The sequence below is a fragment of the Vespula vulgaris genome, chromosome 15 (genome assembly GCF_905475345.1).
Source record: "Vespula vulgaris chromosome 15, iyVesVulg1.1, whole genome shotgun sequence".
NCBI lineage: Eukaryota > Metazoa > Arthropoda > Insecta > Hymenoptera > Vespidae > Vespula > Vespula vulgaris.
In genome coordinates, this window is record NC_066600.1 from 2,574,491 (window position 1) to 2,592,543 (window position 18,053).

An 18,053-nucleotide genomic window follows, 5' to 3' on the forward strand; every position below is an offset into this window, starting at 1 on the left:
CCGGGATATACAAATTATATGTATATCATATTACGTGAATTAATTATATCAAGATCGTGTAAAGATATTTTTAAGATTATTAGTAAAGAAACCAAGCTTTTTCTCCCGGGTAGGATAGGGCAAAATCGCGGTTAATGAATCTTCGATCGATTACGATCGGGTCGATAGAAGATTTTCATTAAACGCGATTAATTATTATGTTATTTTAGCCCGTGGATCTCCATATGCAGCAACCTCCACGCGGTGGGATCTGGGTCGGTATTACTTGCGATGTATCGAAATGTAATTGTGAATTATCTAATTATCATTATTCTGATAGTATTATTTTAATAATACTATGTAAGTACTACCGGGCGAATGGCTGCATGTTTCAGTGCGTTTCCAAAATCTTTTTTATCTAATTGTAACTATACATTGAAGTATCTTAAATTTTACATTGTATTTTGGTAGATAAGTAGATTATATATGATAGAATTCTAAAATAGTTTCTTAAAGAAACGCATCGAAAAATTCGAATTTCATTATTATTTTTATTTGTTCTTATTTATTTCCATTTATTCTTATTTATTTTTATTTACGCATTTCACGTTAAATATTATATTTTCTATTTTACTTATGTTCACTGAAGAATTAAAAATCTGTTTTTAAATACATATAATAAATCCTTTAATAAAGATGGGAAGATAACATTAGGATATAAATAATAGTTTTAAAGTTTCCCCACCAGTTGCCATATAATTCTTGGAAATGAGTCTCCGGCAAGCAACAAAAGAAAAATCAATCGTATGTAATAATTTCTATTATAGATATATCTATATATGTGTGTATTTGTGTACGTTATGTATACGCTGTACTGTACTCTCTAGAATGTATCAACAATATGTAAACAATCAAGGGACGATCTAGAGGACGATCTTTCTGACTCACTCTACAGTTTTCGTTCGTATAAGCAACCTTCCAGACGTGTTCGAACCTGTTCCTGCTTCTTCAATTTTAGTAAGTCTAATTTTTCATTTGTATTACATATAATATTTTACAAACTTGATTTAATCATTTATAATTTATTATTTCTATTTTATATCATATCAGATTTCGATATACGATATAGCATTTATATGTTGAGTACGCAAATCGCATTTTTTGTTTGAATATTTTCAGGTTATTATTCATCATATTGGCCAATATAATATTCATCAATTCGTTTGGACGCCTACACATTTGATAGCAGTTATCATATACTTCCTGCTGCTCTTCGTATATAGGTATATACAAATAAGTTCTTTTTTGAAAGAAATTTGTATTTAATTTCAATTACTATAAAAAATTAGATTTTAATTATGAACTATCTATCGCGTTATACGACTTCATGTGTTCTATCGTAGTCTTGTTGTAAGTTTCTATGCTCTATTATATCCAGAACTTTTATTATATAATATTTTATATATATATTTTTTTAAAGAAATTTATATATGGATCTCCATACGCAGCTACCTCCTTGTGGTGGGATCCGGAAATCGGTATTGCGAACGTTCGTATATTTTATATTATACAACGTACGCACTACCGGGCCAAAGGCTGACGTTCGGTGCATTAGGAAATAATTTTGATTAAATATTAATTTATTGAAAATTTGTTGAAACGTATTTTACATTGAATTTAAAGAATATTAAGAAGCACCGAGAATAATGAAAATGTAATTAAAGTATAATAAAAGTTAAATTAAAATAGAATAAAATTTCAAGATGCGTTTAATCGTTTAATTAATATTACAAATATTATAGTTTCAATTTTACTGCTCCTTGTCTAGTTTTACTTTAATGCTATATCTATTCTGATATATAGGTATCTACGTAATTAGTATACTTCTGTGAACATATCCCTATCGCGATTATATCTATTTTTAAACGATAGATACAACGCGATTTTGATCGTTTGCTTTTACATATTCATTTATTTTAATATAGCTTTCTAGTTTTGCATCTTTTGAATAGTATTTTTTTTCTTTTTTTTTTTTTACTATTATTATAGTATACAAAAGATGTAATATAAGTTCATAATTTTAGATCATATAATTTGAATATGATATATGATATTTATTATTTGATATTTAATTTAATATTATTTTAATATTTATTTTAATATTCAATATATAATATATAACTTTTAATATAGTATAAATTGTAGAAGTAAACGCCACAGCTTGCTTTAACAATTTTTATTCAACAGGTCTTCAGTTGTAGATCGCGCGCAATGCGATCTTAGAGTCAGTGCTTGTGCGAAACAGTTTGATTATTTTGCAACCAAATAGGTTGCTTTAAAAATAATATAAAATAAAATCGCGAATTAGAGTCAGTGTTGTTCGCCGTTTAGAATTTCTCGTTCGCGTTAGTAAAATCAAAAACAAGAATTTATGTTACATTCTTGTTAAAATCATATGTTCGCCGCGTTGTTAGAATCCTTAACACACTTTCGGCCTATTCGGGAGAAGAGGATTGCGTTGCGATAAATATTGTAATGGTCGAAAGTGTGAACTTAAAAATTCATCCTCTTCATCTTTACCGACGATTGTAAAGCTTCGTCTGGATATAATTACATGTAAGTATATTTCTTTCTTCCAATCGTAACTTCTCTTGTTCGTCGTTTAAATCATATATATATATATATATTTTTTATCATTTTCATTCATTCACAAATATATTGCTTCGATATGCAACATATAATTAATCTTTTTTTGTACTTTTTTGTATTACAGATTCATCGATTCAACGATTCAACGATTCAACGATTCATCAATTGAACAATAATTTCAACCAACTTCACGACATCATTCAACCTCCTACGAGGGGGACGAGTGTTTTGGAGCCATCGCAGAACTTCTTAAGTAGTAAGTGAAAAAATTTAAAGTTCCTCTGGTGCCCATCATGCCGAGGATGAAAGGTCCTTATCGGCACGGGTTACTGGTTGTATTCGCAGACGTCCCATGTCCGAAACGAGCAAAAGTGTCCGTGATTAAAATCTTTGATTTTATTCACGAGTGGTCCCTATGTTTAGTTAGATATTTTCTTGTGAATATTTTATTATTATTATTATTATGTGCATATATATAGCTCAGGCCAGGGTCTTCTTGTTTCAAAGTCGTTTAATTTACAGTGCTGTTTATTAGCACTTTTTCTCTCTTCGTTTTTGCTCGCGATATTAGTAATGAAATCGGGCATTAATTTACCCGATTTCGTATAAAGCATATAACGTGGTCTACGTTACATGCATTGCTTCGTACTAGTTCATTTAATCGCGATTTACTTCGATATTTCAAAATATCGATTTACCAACAAATGAGCAAGAAGACAAACCCCTTCCGCGACGGATAGATTCTGGCAGTTAAGTGGTGGATTATAATCCCGTTCTTTCATTAGAACAGCCATTTGATGAAAGGAGTCGTCCGAGGTTTTTTATTAAAATTATATATTTCTTAATAATGAAATTTCATAACTGCATAATGCGTATGCATATATATTAGCTATGTGCATATTTCATCCCTCCATGTCAACGACTGCCTACCGCGGGTCGCTCAAAGGCCCTTAAGCGGTGCATACAGGTGGGGTTGCAAAACTATTTTTGCCACTTATTATTTTTTTACCACTTTTAGTGGTAAAACCCATATGTGGTGGTCACACTCATATGTGGTGACCGCCTACCATCATCCATCCTTGCTTGAGCTCTTGCTAATAAGACGTGCAAAGAGACTCTAGAGTCACAGTCCGCTTAAATTTTTTATATATATATTTTTATATATATTTTTTATATATTTTTTTTATATATATTATAAATTAATCATTTTTTAGCTCAGGATTTTCAGCACTAATATACTAATACCCCTTTCTCCCCCCATGCTTTCTGCGTTCTCATCCATGCGTTTAACCCAGGTGTTATTCGTGTGGGTGAGAAACAGTCAGTGTGGATTTAGTTTTAAGTTTCCTTTTCAGCGACTGTCATTGTGCTGGTGATTGCACGGTGTACCTTGCACTTGTATGTGCGTTTTAGGAAGTGCATTGTACATCGTTTCGCGATAACTTTTAAATAGATATATTATATATCTAATATACGATTATATCAATATCGATTTGCATAATAGTTACCACATTCTTGTGGAAAATTTTAAATACTCGTATATATTACTAGTATCTATATGTATACTAGTATGTACTAGTATTTTTTGCTTTAGTCATATATGCAATAATCATTAGCCTTGGCAGTCGATTTCAGCAAATGGTACGTACTCCTATATATATTAGAAAAAATACGTGGTTGAACTAGGGTGTCGGAGGTGCCCCGGGGCATACTCTCTAGTGTAGGCTTTTGCACCCTGGTGGAGTGTGAGAGAACCGTGGAGTGTATGTGTTGGTGTGAATGTTTGCACTTTTTAAATATAGGTCATAGGCAGGCAGGTAGCATACTTTTCTGAGTGAATGTGTCAATTAATTTTAAGTAGGTAAGGACCGGGTAAGGATGCGATTCCCACTCAGGAGTGGGAAGTCCTTTCTCCGGGGATTTGTGAAGTTTCAGCAAATTTTATAATCTTTCAGCATAGCTGAACTCTATCTTTTTATATTTTTTTTTCTTTTTTTTTTTTTCCTTACATCTTTTGCTGACACTTTGCATACGTAATAAATCAGTATCCAACAGTTCGAAAAACTTTGCACCCAATGAGAACATCAGATACATCCCATATCTTTTGAACTTAGCAAAGGATTTTGAATTTGTTCGATACTTAGTTTTAAATTAATTCTTGCACTTCGCGATTCTTAAAATATTTATCATCTATATATTTCTTATTTAGAAATAGAATATACCTGCATAAGTAAAATGGAAATATTACAATTCTTGTGATTTTGACATTTTACCGAAACTATATTCATCTTTTAAGTGCAACGAGTTAATATTAGTTTGTAATAGGTTCATCGAATAGAACGAATATTATGTCTGCTGGAGCATTCGATTAAATGTGTCTGTGTTATTGTGTACGGTTGGTGGATTCTTTGAGTCCATTGATTGTCCACAGGCTAGGATAGCTTTACGCGTTAGTTGAAATATTTCTACAAGGATCTTTTATCTTTATTTTTATTTTTTTTAATTAAATAAATAGATAAATAAATAAATAAAGATCATTAGAAAATCGAGACGCACCTAGGCAGAGTAGAAAACGCAGTTGAGAATACGCGTTGGGACTCGTCAGTGCCGTTTGGGGTGATTCATTCGCGAATTTTGCCATACTTCAGTGGTTATACTATTTAGAAGAAATCGATACTTTACGTCGCAAGCGCTTACTGCTCGTTAGGTTAAGAAAAAAAAGAAAAAAAAAAAAACAGAACAACCTGCGTGCGAAAATGTGTTTTCACTTCCCAACCCCTTAGCTTGCGACTATTGCGTCTCGTTCAATTCGTGCGTTTACACGAGTGGTTTGAGTCTTGTTGCGTAAAGTGAGATCAGGTCGGGATTAGGTCGGCTTAGCTTAGGGACGATTTCATTCTTGTAGTAGCAACCACTGCAGTGTGTCAATCTTTGTGGGTGCGTTGCTTCGAACGGTAGGGCGTTTTTTGATGCGTAAACTTAGCTTGCGTCGCACGTAAGGAATGCTCCAATGCAGTGGTTAGGGCACGAAGCAAGAAGTGGCTATGTGCTGAAGAGGCCCCCACATATTGTGGCGCAAGAGGGCAACTATCGACTACAAGTCATTTTTCAAAGGTGATCGATATGTCGAACCCTTCGTTAATGGCTTGTGGTCTTATCAAAACCCCTTTTACCCTTTACCACGTTGACACTTATGCTCGTAGTAGTTTGTTCCTGGATGGAGATGATGGACCATTCCATCTCCTTGCTACGGTTCCGCACTCGCGTTCGTGAAAATGTTTTATTTTTTTTTTTTTATTTTCTTTTTTTATTAGAGTCAAGCTTTTGCAGTTAGTTATTAATTAATAGAGCCATTGCAATTTTTTCTTAAAGTAAAGACGAGTCATTGTATTTTTTAAAAGTAGAGTCAGTTTTTCATTTCAGAGTAAAATCAAGCCCTTTGCATTGTCTATTTTTATTTTTATTTTTTTTTTCCTAATTAAAGTCAAGCCCTCCCTCTTTTCATTTTAAATTACAGTCGAGTCCTTGCATTTTTCTTTGTAAATTAAAGTCGAGTCATTACATTTGCTTCTTTAAATTAAAGTCGAGTCCTTGTATTTTAAAGTTTTAAAGTAGAATCTTTTCTCGAAGTAGATTTTTAGTTACAAAAATAGAGTCACGCTCGTTAAATATTGTGTGGACGTCCGTGGCCTGCAGCAGCATTGCACTGAGGAGTGCATTTGGATACCCAAGCATGTTGATTTTTAATTCAGAATAATCATATTTTAATCATATTTTTTCATGTTCATAATTTCATAATGCGTATGTATATATACGAGATATATGCATATTTCAATGTCAACACAGCTTTACCACGAGTTGCAAATTGACTCTTATGTGGTAATCATTATCGTTATCATCTCCATCCTCACCCTCATTATTTTTCTGCAATATAATTCTGGTTATTCTGATTAATCTGATTAATCTGATTATTCTGATTATTCTATTTATTTTGGTTATTCGGATTAAAAATCTGCAAGACTTGATGACGAATTAAAGTGCCTGCATTCAGGAATGCAGATGAATATATAAACTAGCAGCCAGCACTCAGGAGTGCATATTAAAATATGTCAAGGGTATATATTTTTATTCCAAAATTATCAACAAATGGATATGAGATGAATAACTTAATAAATATATACGAAAGTGGGAGAAAGAGGAGAAAGAGAGAGGAAGAGGGAGTATTTTTATTATATATATGAAAGTTTCATAAGAAAATATAATGAATGATACAAAGATTATTAATAAATGTTCATACATATTTGAAAGAAATATAAATATTTTTTTGGAATAAAAAGTTATACGTCTTGGTATATAAATAAAACGAATAAAATGGCTTGCTTGCACTCAGGAGTGCATATGAAAAGTTCACAGTAAGTACGTGATTGCATTCAGGAATGCAAATGAACATATTATAGTAAGGATATACATTTCACATTCGGAATGATCAAAGATGAATAAATGGATGCACTAATAAAATTACTTAATGAAGAAATATATAAATACGTCGATCTCTGGTGATATATTTTTTTTTTTAATATATTAAACTTGTTTAATAATAAACGAAATTCATTTTATTCTATATATGGTGTAAATGAATTAAAAGAAAATTTGAATCATGCGGATAAGAAATGTATAAGTCTTACTAGATGAATGAAGCGACGTAATGGCAGCCAGCACTCAGGAGTGCATATTAAAATATGTCAAGGGTATACATTTTTATTCCAATATTATGTATAAATGAATATGAAATGGAGAATTAATAAGGATATAGATATATGACAGAGAGAGAGGAGTGAGAGAGAAAAGGGAGCTTTTTTATCATATCTACGAAAGTTTCATAAGAAATATTAAAAAGATATATTTATATATAACTGAGAGAAATATGATTATTTTTTGGAATAAAAATGCATAAGTCTTGGTATATAAATGAAGCGATTAAAATGGCTTGCCTGCACTCAGGAGTGCATATAGAATAAGTTTGCAGTAAGTACATACCTGCATTCAGGAATGCAGATGAACATATTATAGTAAGGATATGTATTTCTCATTCAGAATGATCAAAAGTCATTCACATGTACATATGAAAGTATTATATAATAAGTATTTAAAGTATTCCTACCTCAAAGTATTCCTTTAAAGTTACTTAGTAATAAATCAAGAATATTTTGTACTCTTCCTAATATAGTAATTTATTTATATTTGAGTAGTGCGCAAGTGAATGAAAAGAAATTTTGAATCATTCTGATTAGAAATATGTAAGTCTTGCTAAGCGAGTGATATGATACGAAAATAACAGCCTAGCACTCAGGAGTGCATAAAATATGTCAAGGGTATACATTCTTATTCCAAAATTATCAACATATCAATATGAAATGACAGAATTAATAAATATATACATGAGAGAGAGGGAGAGAAAGAGGGAGTACTTTTATTATATATATGAAAGTTTCATAAGAAATATGAAGATGGTATGATGAATGATATAAAGATTATTAGCAAATGTTTATACATATTTGAAAGAAATATGATTATTTTTTGGAATAAAAGTGCGTAAGTCTTGGTATATAAATGAAGCGAATGAAAAGGCTGTCCCACACTCAGGAGTGTGAGCGAAAATAGTTCAGGGACAGGTTTGCATTCAGGAATGCACCTGGGATACTCAAGCATGTAGATTTTCATTTCAGGATAATTAAAAATTTTTTATATGATTATTAGTAAATCAATAATTTTTTCTTTATCTTTTTTATGTACATTCGTTTTTGATGATTATATACTTATATACATATACTTTATCCAATGCCAATATAGTTTTATCACAAGTTGTAGGATGGCTCATTTATTGTAAGAGTCATTTTATGACTTGTATGAATATAATCATCATCTTATATAGATTCTAATTATTCTGATTAAAAATCTACAAGACTTGATGTAGTTAGGGATCTTAGGATCTGTTAAGGCAAGCAGTGACGATAAAATAAATTAACAAGAATAATATGCAACAATGTATTAAAACTATATTTTGTCTTTAATATGTGTTATATTTTCATATATAAATTTTATATATAATCTTATTTTTTTCTTTTAGATTTAATATTTCATTACTATTTTATATATAATATACAAACTACATGATTTGAAAATTGTGAAATTATATTACTGTATTTTTTATAATTTAATAGATAAAAGTGTCGTACATATAAACGATGTAATATGTACATCAGACACTTCGCGTTAATATAAACGTAATAATGTAAAATATATGTAATCCATCGATTAAATATAGATCTGATCTCGTTATGGATATGTTTATGGCGGTATAAAAAATTGTGTATGCATTTTATAATACGACACAAGGTGCAGTATACTTTTACTCTTTCTTTTCTTTTCCTTTTTTTTTAACGCGACCTAATCCTTAAATATTGTGAGATATTCACAATTCTTTTCCTTTTTCTCATAACGTGTCTTGAATGATTTACATTATACATGTTAATTGTATTAAACAATTGATAATTTATTATGCAATTATATATTTATATGTATTTCTATATATTTCTATATATTTATATATTATTCTATATATTTCTATATATTGTATATATTTTTATATATTTCATATATTCTATTTATTTCTATATATTTTTATGTATTTCTATATACTTGTACATAACATGCACTCATAAGTTCATATTTTTATTTAAATGTAGAACATGTTTACTAATGCATCGAGAATTCGATATATTTAGTGCCAATTTTATGGCCATTTTAATATTTTTTTTTTTTCTTTTATTTTAGCATTACAATCTATGGCGAAATATATACGTATATAATTTTTTAATTTATTAAATTATCCAAATTATGAAAATATTTGTCCATAGATTGTAGATAAAAATTTTGTCTTTCCACACATGCCTTTTATATAGTTTTCTGTTACAGAGAGGTGTCCTTTTCGTGTTTCAAGATTAAATATTGCAAAATATCCTTTTATATATCAGTGGGTAATAACAACAGTGTTGAAAATAATTTTTCAAATCATTTGTCATATTATCATAGTCTATGACATAAAAATAAATTGATAAAGATTATGAATTCATCATGCAAAATTTGTGTTTCAGGTTTTCCAAGTGCTTGGATTAACAAGAAATCAACGTAAGTTAATAATGTGAGAAAATAATCTAATATTGATGCCAAATGAAGAATTGGAATTATAAAAAAAATTAAAAATTGAAATATTCACTAAATTTGAACTAAACGTAGTTAATTTCTGTTTCAGGAAATATCATTCAAATTGGGTGGGAAGATCCGATTCCATTCTTCGTTGGTTGGTTCTTTTCGTTTGTGAAATATGTATGTGTGCATGTATATGTGTGCATAAAATAATTCTTAGTTTAATATATGTTTTATTTTTAGAAAGTAATGAAATTATAAATTTCTTACGTCCACAGGTTATTTGTTTATTATATAAAATATGCATATTGATTTTGATTGTTTCTTGTTTAATTATAAAATATTTTTAGTACTTTATGTTCACAGGTGACTGTGAACAGGAGAATGCTAATTTATTATATACAATTCGCACATTATTTCGATTACTTCTAGTTTAATTACAAAATGTTTTTAATGTTTTATGTTCACAGGTGACTGTAAACAGCACAATGCTAATTTAAATAAAATTCGCACATTACTTCGATTGCTACTTGTTTAATTATAAAATATTTTTGATGTTTTATATTCACAGGTGATTATAAATGATGATTTATTATAGGAACTATGAAATTCACATATTATTGTGATTATTGTTTAATTATTAAATGCTTTTGACATTTTATGTTCACAGGTGATCGCTACTTCATTATATGAAATTCGTATATTACTTCGATTGCTTCTTGTTTAAATATATGGTTTAGATTTTTTATGTTCACAGGATTTCAGCATCGTGTGCAGCAAGGTTCAACATTAGTTTAATGGGAATAGAATTCCATAAAGGGCTCTATTCTTAACCGGGTAGGTAGGTCGATATCAAACGAATTCATAAGTTTTCATCTAGTCATGATCGATTAGAAAAAAATTTTTGATTCGTTTCGCGATTGGTTTTGTTTCTTTTTGCTAATTATAATTATAATTCTCTAAAGTTATAATAATTATTATTGAATATGTCATAATAATGATTTTATATAATAGCTTTTAAAGTAAATCATATTAAAAGTAGAGTCTTTAGCCCGTGGGTCTCCGTATGCAGCAACCTCCATGCGGTGGGACCTGGAAATCGATATTACTTACGATATATGATAAATATAAATAACGTAAGTACTGTCGAGCTAATGGCTGCATTTAAATTCAATCAAAATTTATTGTGTTCTATGATGATTTTAATTATTTTTCCACTTTGTTTATTTCTCGTATCTCAATAGAGATATAAATAGATTAATTTCTTATTTAACAAATTCATTATTATAGTATATATATATATACATATTCAATACATATAAAATTAAATACATACATACATATGCAACATATTCTTATTGATATATGTAATAAAATTGTATGTGTAAATTATTGTTTGTTTGAATAAAAAATTATGTCTAGGCTTTCAAGTAATTAAGAGGAGCTAGTTGCTGCTATATCTTTCGAGAATGGATTGTAGATTTTTCCTCAGTGGAAGAACGAGATCAAAATTTTTAAGTATTGAAACATTAAATTAAACATTCTTCTAAATGTTTTTTATTAAGATTTTTGTTTCTAAAAAATAAAATAACAAAAACTAAATATTTTTTTTTAATTTATTGGTATCTCAAAAAGTAAAATCCATTGCTGTGATTGGCTGAAGATATATTAACTTATTAAATAAAACGTACACTATTCAACATTTATATGAAGGTCGGTAGAGATAGTATAAGCTTTTTCCTTTTGCCGCTAACTTCCAGAGGCGCCACTATACGAAGGCTTTTTCACGACAAATGGCAAAAACAGTGTTTACGTGAACAGCGAATACAGGCATAATTCTTGAGCGACTTTAATGAATAAGATCTCGTTTTAAAGAAGAAGGTTTAAGGGAGACAGCTTTCTCGAATTTTTAATGAAGCTTTATTTTTGTGCATAAACTATTCTCGAAAGAACACGATAGTTTGACACAATTTTTGTCAAAGAAAATAAAGCTTTTTCAAAAATTCGAAAAAGCGGTATCCTAGATTAAACTTTCCTCTTTAAAATGATACCTTGTTCATTCAAATCGGTCAAGTATTACGTTTGTTCTCATTGTTGACAAACCATAATAAAAGTAGGAGTGATGAACAGCCTTAACCACACAAACGATCATGATTACCCTAGTTTGTTTTGATTTATATAGGAATTTAATCATTTGAAAAAATAACTAGTGACAAAATTTATAATTTACAAATGAATACAAGGTGGTCAGTATTTAATTTTTGTTTCCAGTGATTGTTTCAGTGAGAAACTATATAAATATGATGTACACGTACATTCAATTAATAAAAATAATACAGGTTTGCAATCAACAGGTTGCAGCAGTGTATATCATAAAAATATTATAAGACTTACTTTGTGCCAATTTTGTAACATTTTTTTATAAAGGAATTAATTAATAATTTTCAAAATGATTCATGCCCGTGCATTACATTTTGTATTTAAAATAGCTGAACGTAAAGAAACAATGAAATTTTATCGAGAAATTCTTGGAATGAAAGTAGGTTTGTCATTTCACATGATTGCACCACTATGGTCAATTGTTCTAATATTAATTTTAATTTAGGTATTGAGACATGAAGAATTTGCAGATGGATGTGAGGCTGCTTGTAATGGGTCAGTTTATTTTTTATTAATTTTATTTTATTTATATAATCTTTATATTTAATTAATTAATTATAATGAACATCATTATAGTCCTTATGCAAATCGATGGAGTAAAACAATGATAGGATATGGACCAGAAGATAATCATTTTGTAGTTGAATTAACTTACAACTATGGTATTTCTGAGTATAAAAGTGGAAATGATTTTCGTGGAATAACAATTAGCTCTAAAGAAGCAATCGATAGAGCAAAAAGTAATGGATGGCCCGTTGAAGAAGAAAATGGAAAGTTTGTATTGCAAGCACCAGGTGGTTACAAGTATTATATTATTAATGAACCACAACCTAAAGACAAAGGTGATGTTAATAATGACGATAAAATAGAGTTATTTCTTTGTACAAATTACACTTTATATTTATATTTTCCTATTGAATTTTTTATAACAGATCCAGTACAAAAGGTAACATTATCCAGTTCAAATCTTCAAACCACTATAGCTTATTGGAAAGATATTTTAGGTATGAAGGTGATCGAACAGGAGGATAATAGAGTTTTGATGTGTTATGACAAAGATCAAGCTAAACTTGAATTCATAGATATAGGTAAATGTTTTTATATTTCTTTAGAATTTCGTTTGAAATGTGAAAAGATATAGATAGATAGACATACATATTTCCTTCTAATTTAATTATTTTAATTCAATATATTAGGTACTAATGTAGACCATGCAAAAGCATATGGTCGTATAGCATTTTCTGTACCATTGGCTGAACAACCATTAATACAAAAAAAGATAAAGGAGAATGGAAACAAAATATTAACAGATTTGATAACTTTAGACACCCCAGGGAAAGCTTCAGTAAGAGTTATTATTCTTGCTGATCCAGTAAGTATATAAAATGTTTCTATATATTGATATTTAAAAATATATTTTTTTTACAATTGTAAGAAATATAAATTTTCCTTAAACAATTTTCTTTTAGGATGATCATGAAATATGTTTCGTTGATGACGAAGGATTTCGTAAATTATCCGTCCCAGATTATCCAAGTGAAAAAATTCTGGATAGATACATTGCAAAATGATGTATTGCAGACGTTTTAAATATACAAAAAATTAAACAACAGCTGATTCTATGTTAAGTTATAATAATAATATATTATATATATATATAATATATATTGGGTAGATATTATGGTAGATATTAATGGGTTATTACTTTATAGATATTAATGATTATATAATCTGATAATATATTAATAGTACTTTCTATTAATATAGATTTTATAATTCAGAAAAATAATATATATATTTCTAATATTAATGATCATGTTATTAAGAAGCCCTTGTATTCTTTTTCCCAAAGTAATTCTGAAAATAGATAAAAAAAATTTTGTTTGAATATTTTTAACAATTCTACATAAATTTTACTTACATATCTATATAGATTGCTCAAATACTGCATATTCATTAATGTAAATATATTTTATTTCAAATATAAATTATTTTCTAGATATTTATTTTTCTACAATGTGATAACGATTAAGTGATAAAATTATCGAAAAAAGTTCATTTATTGCACTTTAAACTTTGTTTTGATTTATCTCGTTTGACGACATATTTATCAACGTAGTATGTATAGTACATACTACGTCAGTATTAAATATGTGTTCGACAATCGGTTCGTTTAATAAGAAATCATTGTTTACGGAATTATGTCTTATCTCGCTAGGGTCATTGATGATTTAATTTTTTCTTCTTATTTACATGTGATCATTGATTCGTAGAAATTCATTTCTCAATACGAAGTATGATTTCAATAGACGCGCCACGTAGTTTATTTGAAAATTCGAGAGGAACGAGACATATTTTCAAACGTAGTTAAAACGTAACGAGCGTTCCCAATTAAAATGATGTGGCTAAGGATATTTCTTTTATTCTTTATTTTGGGATTTATAGACATAGGTTAGTATACAATTTCTTAAAATTTTTTACTAACAAAATCGTATACCTCCTAATGTATAATTCTAAATGTAAAGTAATTTGCCTATAGGTGATCACATATGTACAATTAGTTTTCTTATGTACACAAAGTTTTATTCGTTGATTGATATTTCTTATCTCGGTGATATTTACTAACGTTCAATGCTGATAGGTAATTTTTAATCATCTTATGTTGTATTTAACCACATATTATATATTCTCTACAGGCTATACAAATGCGATAAAATCGTCATTTTCATCACGTTTTGGCAGTAGCCGTACATCTTCGAGTCATCGAATTTCTAAGCCTACGTTATCCTCGGGTGGACATCATCCTTCAGGAGGGCACATTTCGAGTTCGTCAGATCATGGAAAAATTTCGTCGATAAATTCAAAGCCATTAAATACTGGGCATATGACCGGTATATTATCATACACATGAATAATCTGTTAATAAATAAAGTTGTTTATAACAAATGACCACGAGAAAATATACTAAAAGATTAAAATGTTCAAATCGTAGTGATATTTGCATGTGTAAACATTTGTCGATAAATACAGTAAATAAATATTAATATTTTAGGAAGCACAGTTACACATCAACAATCACATAAAGATATCAATACACCATTTTTACATGGCGAAGGAGGTGGAGCAACAAAGCCGAGTGAGTTATACTGATTTTATGTGTATGTGTGTGTGTGTGTATATACATATATAATATATTTTTGTTTTATTTTAATTTATTCTAAAAAACTTCATTTTTATTTCCCAGAAACTGACGTAAATCATCAGACGTCTAACATAGGCTTTAGCACAAACGCAAAACCACCATCGCCTTACGCTCCGTCAGCTCCAATTATACCAATTCACGATTCAAAGCCTCTTTTTTCATCTGCACCACCTCAAGGTAATATATATTTGTACGTACAGACGATAGAACACTTCGTTAAATTATAATAATTCAATATTTTATTTCTAAGCACCATCTTTTGGACAACCTGGTACACGTGTTAATCAAGGAGCTGGAATGCCTATACACCAATCTCCAATTGGATTTAAACCAGAAGTATATCCTAACAATAATTCGCCAATTGGTTTTAAACCAAGCGTATATCCCAACAACAATTTCGGATCGCAATCTTCACATCCGCTTAATCCTCCGTATCCATCACATTCAATGCCTTATCCAAGTCAAACAATTCCTCATTCTAATCCTGGAAGTCCATATATACCTCCGATGTCGCAACAACCGTTTGGTGGTCACTCAATGAATTATCCTCAAGGACATGCTCCATTTCCTGTAACACATAATTATCCGCTACAATCCGGTGTTCCACATTATCCAAATATGCAGACAGGTCACCCAATGAATAATCATTATGCACCTGGTGGTTATGCACCTGGACCTGCTCTGTATCCTCAACAACAAGGACAATATCTTGCTCAGCCTGCAGCACAACCTTACATACCAGGACAAACAGTATTAATGGTACCAGGCCAGCAAAGTAGTGGTAGAGGTTTTGGTGATATGATTAAGGAAGCTTTAGTATTTTCAACTATCAACGCTGGCGTAAATAGACTGATCAATCCTCATCAACATTATTACGAGCCTAGACCAAGTGGTACCGAAGGTTCGACTGGTGGCAGTACTGGTACAACAACACACATAACTTACAATAATCAGTACTTTAACAATTATCCCGCCAATGGAACAATGGACCCACAAAATATGGGTTCTCCAAATCCAATGTATAATCCTACTGGATCGAATCCACAGCAAAATCCAGCTTTACCGATGACTAATACCGGAGTCTACTATCCACCATCTAATATTCCAAGTGTATCGGATGGGAACAATGCTAGATTACCGAATCAGTTAGGTGTAACCGGTGTTTCAATGAAAAATGATCCAAATTTGTACGTTCAAGGAAATGATTCTAATAAACAAGTAAATAATACAATTGCTAATACGGCTGATATTTATCAGTATTTTATTAGCGATAATGATCTTTACAAAATATCAGAAGATCTATTTGCCCAAGAAAAACACAATGTATCTAAATATATAGTAATAAATTTGCAAGCTCGTTCAAAGCCTGGTAACATAACAGACGTCGCTGAAAGACCGTAATTATCTCTTCTCTTTTTATATAATCATTTATATAACAACATTATTATATTACAATGATTTAGATCGCATAATAAATGAAATTTTCTTTTCAGACTGTTATACGTAGAACCAGAGGTATACAATATTTTAACGATCAAATTTATTCGCATGTTGTACGACAATTATGAACGTAATTCAAGTAAAAAAGAAAGCAGAACTTTCGAAAAACGTATGGAGGAAAATCTTTTTCTGGATACTATTTTAAATACGAATGTTATGCACACAGCGATGAAATGGTTGTCAGCACGTGGCTTCATTGATCCCGACGACTTTGAAAGAAAAGACATTCTACGTCACATTTGGTTCACCCAATTTAGTGGCACTTCTTCAGGATTTGAACGTGTCTTTGCTTCAGAGATTTATGGTGATACCGATATTTTAGGTGTGCAAGATTGGATTTACTTTGATCACGAAGAATCGTCCAAAAATATCGATTATATGGGATACGTTGATAAAATGGATCTTGGAAACGTATGTATGAAAATAATTGTTATATCATCATTATTATCTAAAAATTATACATTGAAATATTTTAATTAAATGAATTCTTATTTGTTTGAATTTCAGAAAGCTTCATTAGTTAAATTAAATTTTAAAATGAATGGTATCATCAGACCAAATGTCACGATATTCGTGGGCACGACGCCAGAACTTGAAATGGCTTTATATACGATATGTTTCTATGCTAGACCAAATAATTTATGCCCGGTATCACTTGGTAATACCACGTTCAATATTTATACTCATGCCTTCAGATACTATGGGAAGGATCTTATAGATCTCGCATTACCAATCTTTTAAATACATTTCAATTAATTAAGTAAATAAGATAAAGAATTATATATAATAAACAAAATATTACAATTTACAAATATTTCAACAGATAAAAAATTAATTAATTAAGTGTAAGAATGTCAATTTTGTTCTTACAAATATTAAATTGAATGAAAAACAAAACAAGTTTTTTTTTTTTTCAATTAAAGAAAAAAAAAAGGAACAAGAAACAAAAAAATACCTGTAATAGATATCATATATTAAAGGAAGATAATTAATAGATAATTTTGTCTTACCGTTGCATAAAAAAAATCCACGTTACCAACAAACGATCCTTCAAGATTTTTCTTTTAGCGTGACGTCCGCAAACGACCAAGATTTAATTTTTTCTGAAAAATATAAAAAAAGGAAACGTTTCTTTTTTGTAAATAGAAATTATGTTCCAGAATATTAAGTTTTGGTTTATACAGAGTAAGATCAGACACGATAAGAAATAAAGTTTTTCTTGGAAAGATCTATTTAATTTAGTGATCAAACTCGCTATAACACACGTAAGTTCATGAGCGAGATCTCTCCGTAAAGAGATCCCCACTCTTTACGGATTACCTCGAAGTGATCAATGGAAAGAGAAAGCCCACGAGAA

At 29.7% G+C, this 18,053-nt stretch overlaps 2 protein-coding genes across 2 annotated transcripts; both read left to right on the forward strand.

Annotated features, from left to right (window-relative positions):
* Positions 1-12,050: 12,050 nt before the first annotated feature.
* On the forward strand, positions 12,051-13,804 carry LOC127069479 (glyoxalase domain-containing protein 4-like). The gene is made up of 6 exons (XM_051006562.1): positions 12,051-12,373; positions 12,440-12,489; positions 12,571-12,836; positions 12,927-13,082; positions 13,191-13,366; positions 13,464-13,804. Exons 1-6 carry the CDS (start codon positions 12,284-12,286, stop codon positions 13,563-13,565), a joined length of 840 nt encoding a protein of 279 aa, XP_050862519.1. The 5' UTR covers positions 12,051-12,283; the 3' UTR covers positions 13,566-13,804.
* A 491-nt stretch (positions 13,805-14,295) lies between these two features.
* LOC127069455 (endoribonuclease CG2145-like) lies at positions 14,296-17,695 on the forward strand. Its single transcript, XM_051006507.1, has 7 exons — positions 14,296-14,445; positions 14,691-14,885; positions 15,047-15,130; positions 15,239-15,373; positions 15,447-16,593; positions 16,690-17,107; positions 17,204-17,695. Exons 1-7 carry the CDS (start codon positions 14,391-14,393, stop codon positions 17,435-17,437), a joined length of 2,268 nt encoding a protein of 755 aa, XP_050862464.1. The 5' UTR covers positions 14,296-14,390; the 3' UTR covers positions 17,438-17,695.
* Positions 17,696-18,053: the final 358 nt, after the last annotated feature.

Excerpts from the sequence above, each read along its gene's own strand:
- LOC127069479 (XM_051006562.1), top strand. The coding sequence starts at position 12,284 with ATGATTCATGCCCGTGCATTACATTTTGTATTTAAAATAGCTGAACGT. Across the intron at positions 12,490-12,570 it reads TGTGAGGCTGCTTGTAATGG|TCCTTATGCAAATCGATGGA; the intron begins GTCAGTTTATTT and ends ACATCATTATAG. Across the intron at positions 12,837-12,926 it reads ACCACAACCTAAAGACAAAG|ATCCAGTACAAAAGGTAACA; the intron begins GTGATGTTAATA and ends TTTTTATAACAG.
- LOC127069455 (XM_051006507.1), top strand. The coding sequence starts at position 14,391 with ATGATGTGGCTAAGGATATTTCTTTTATTCTTTATTTTGGGATTTATA. Across the intron at positions 14,446-14,690 it reads TTTGGGATTTATAGACATAG|GCTATACAAATGCGATAAAA; the intron begins GTTAGTATACAA and ends TATTCTCTACAG. Across the intron at positions 17,108-17,203 it reads ATAAAATGGATCTTGGAAAC|AAAGCTTCATTAGTTAAATT; the intron begins GTATGTATGAAA and ends TTTGAATTTCAG.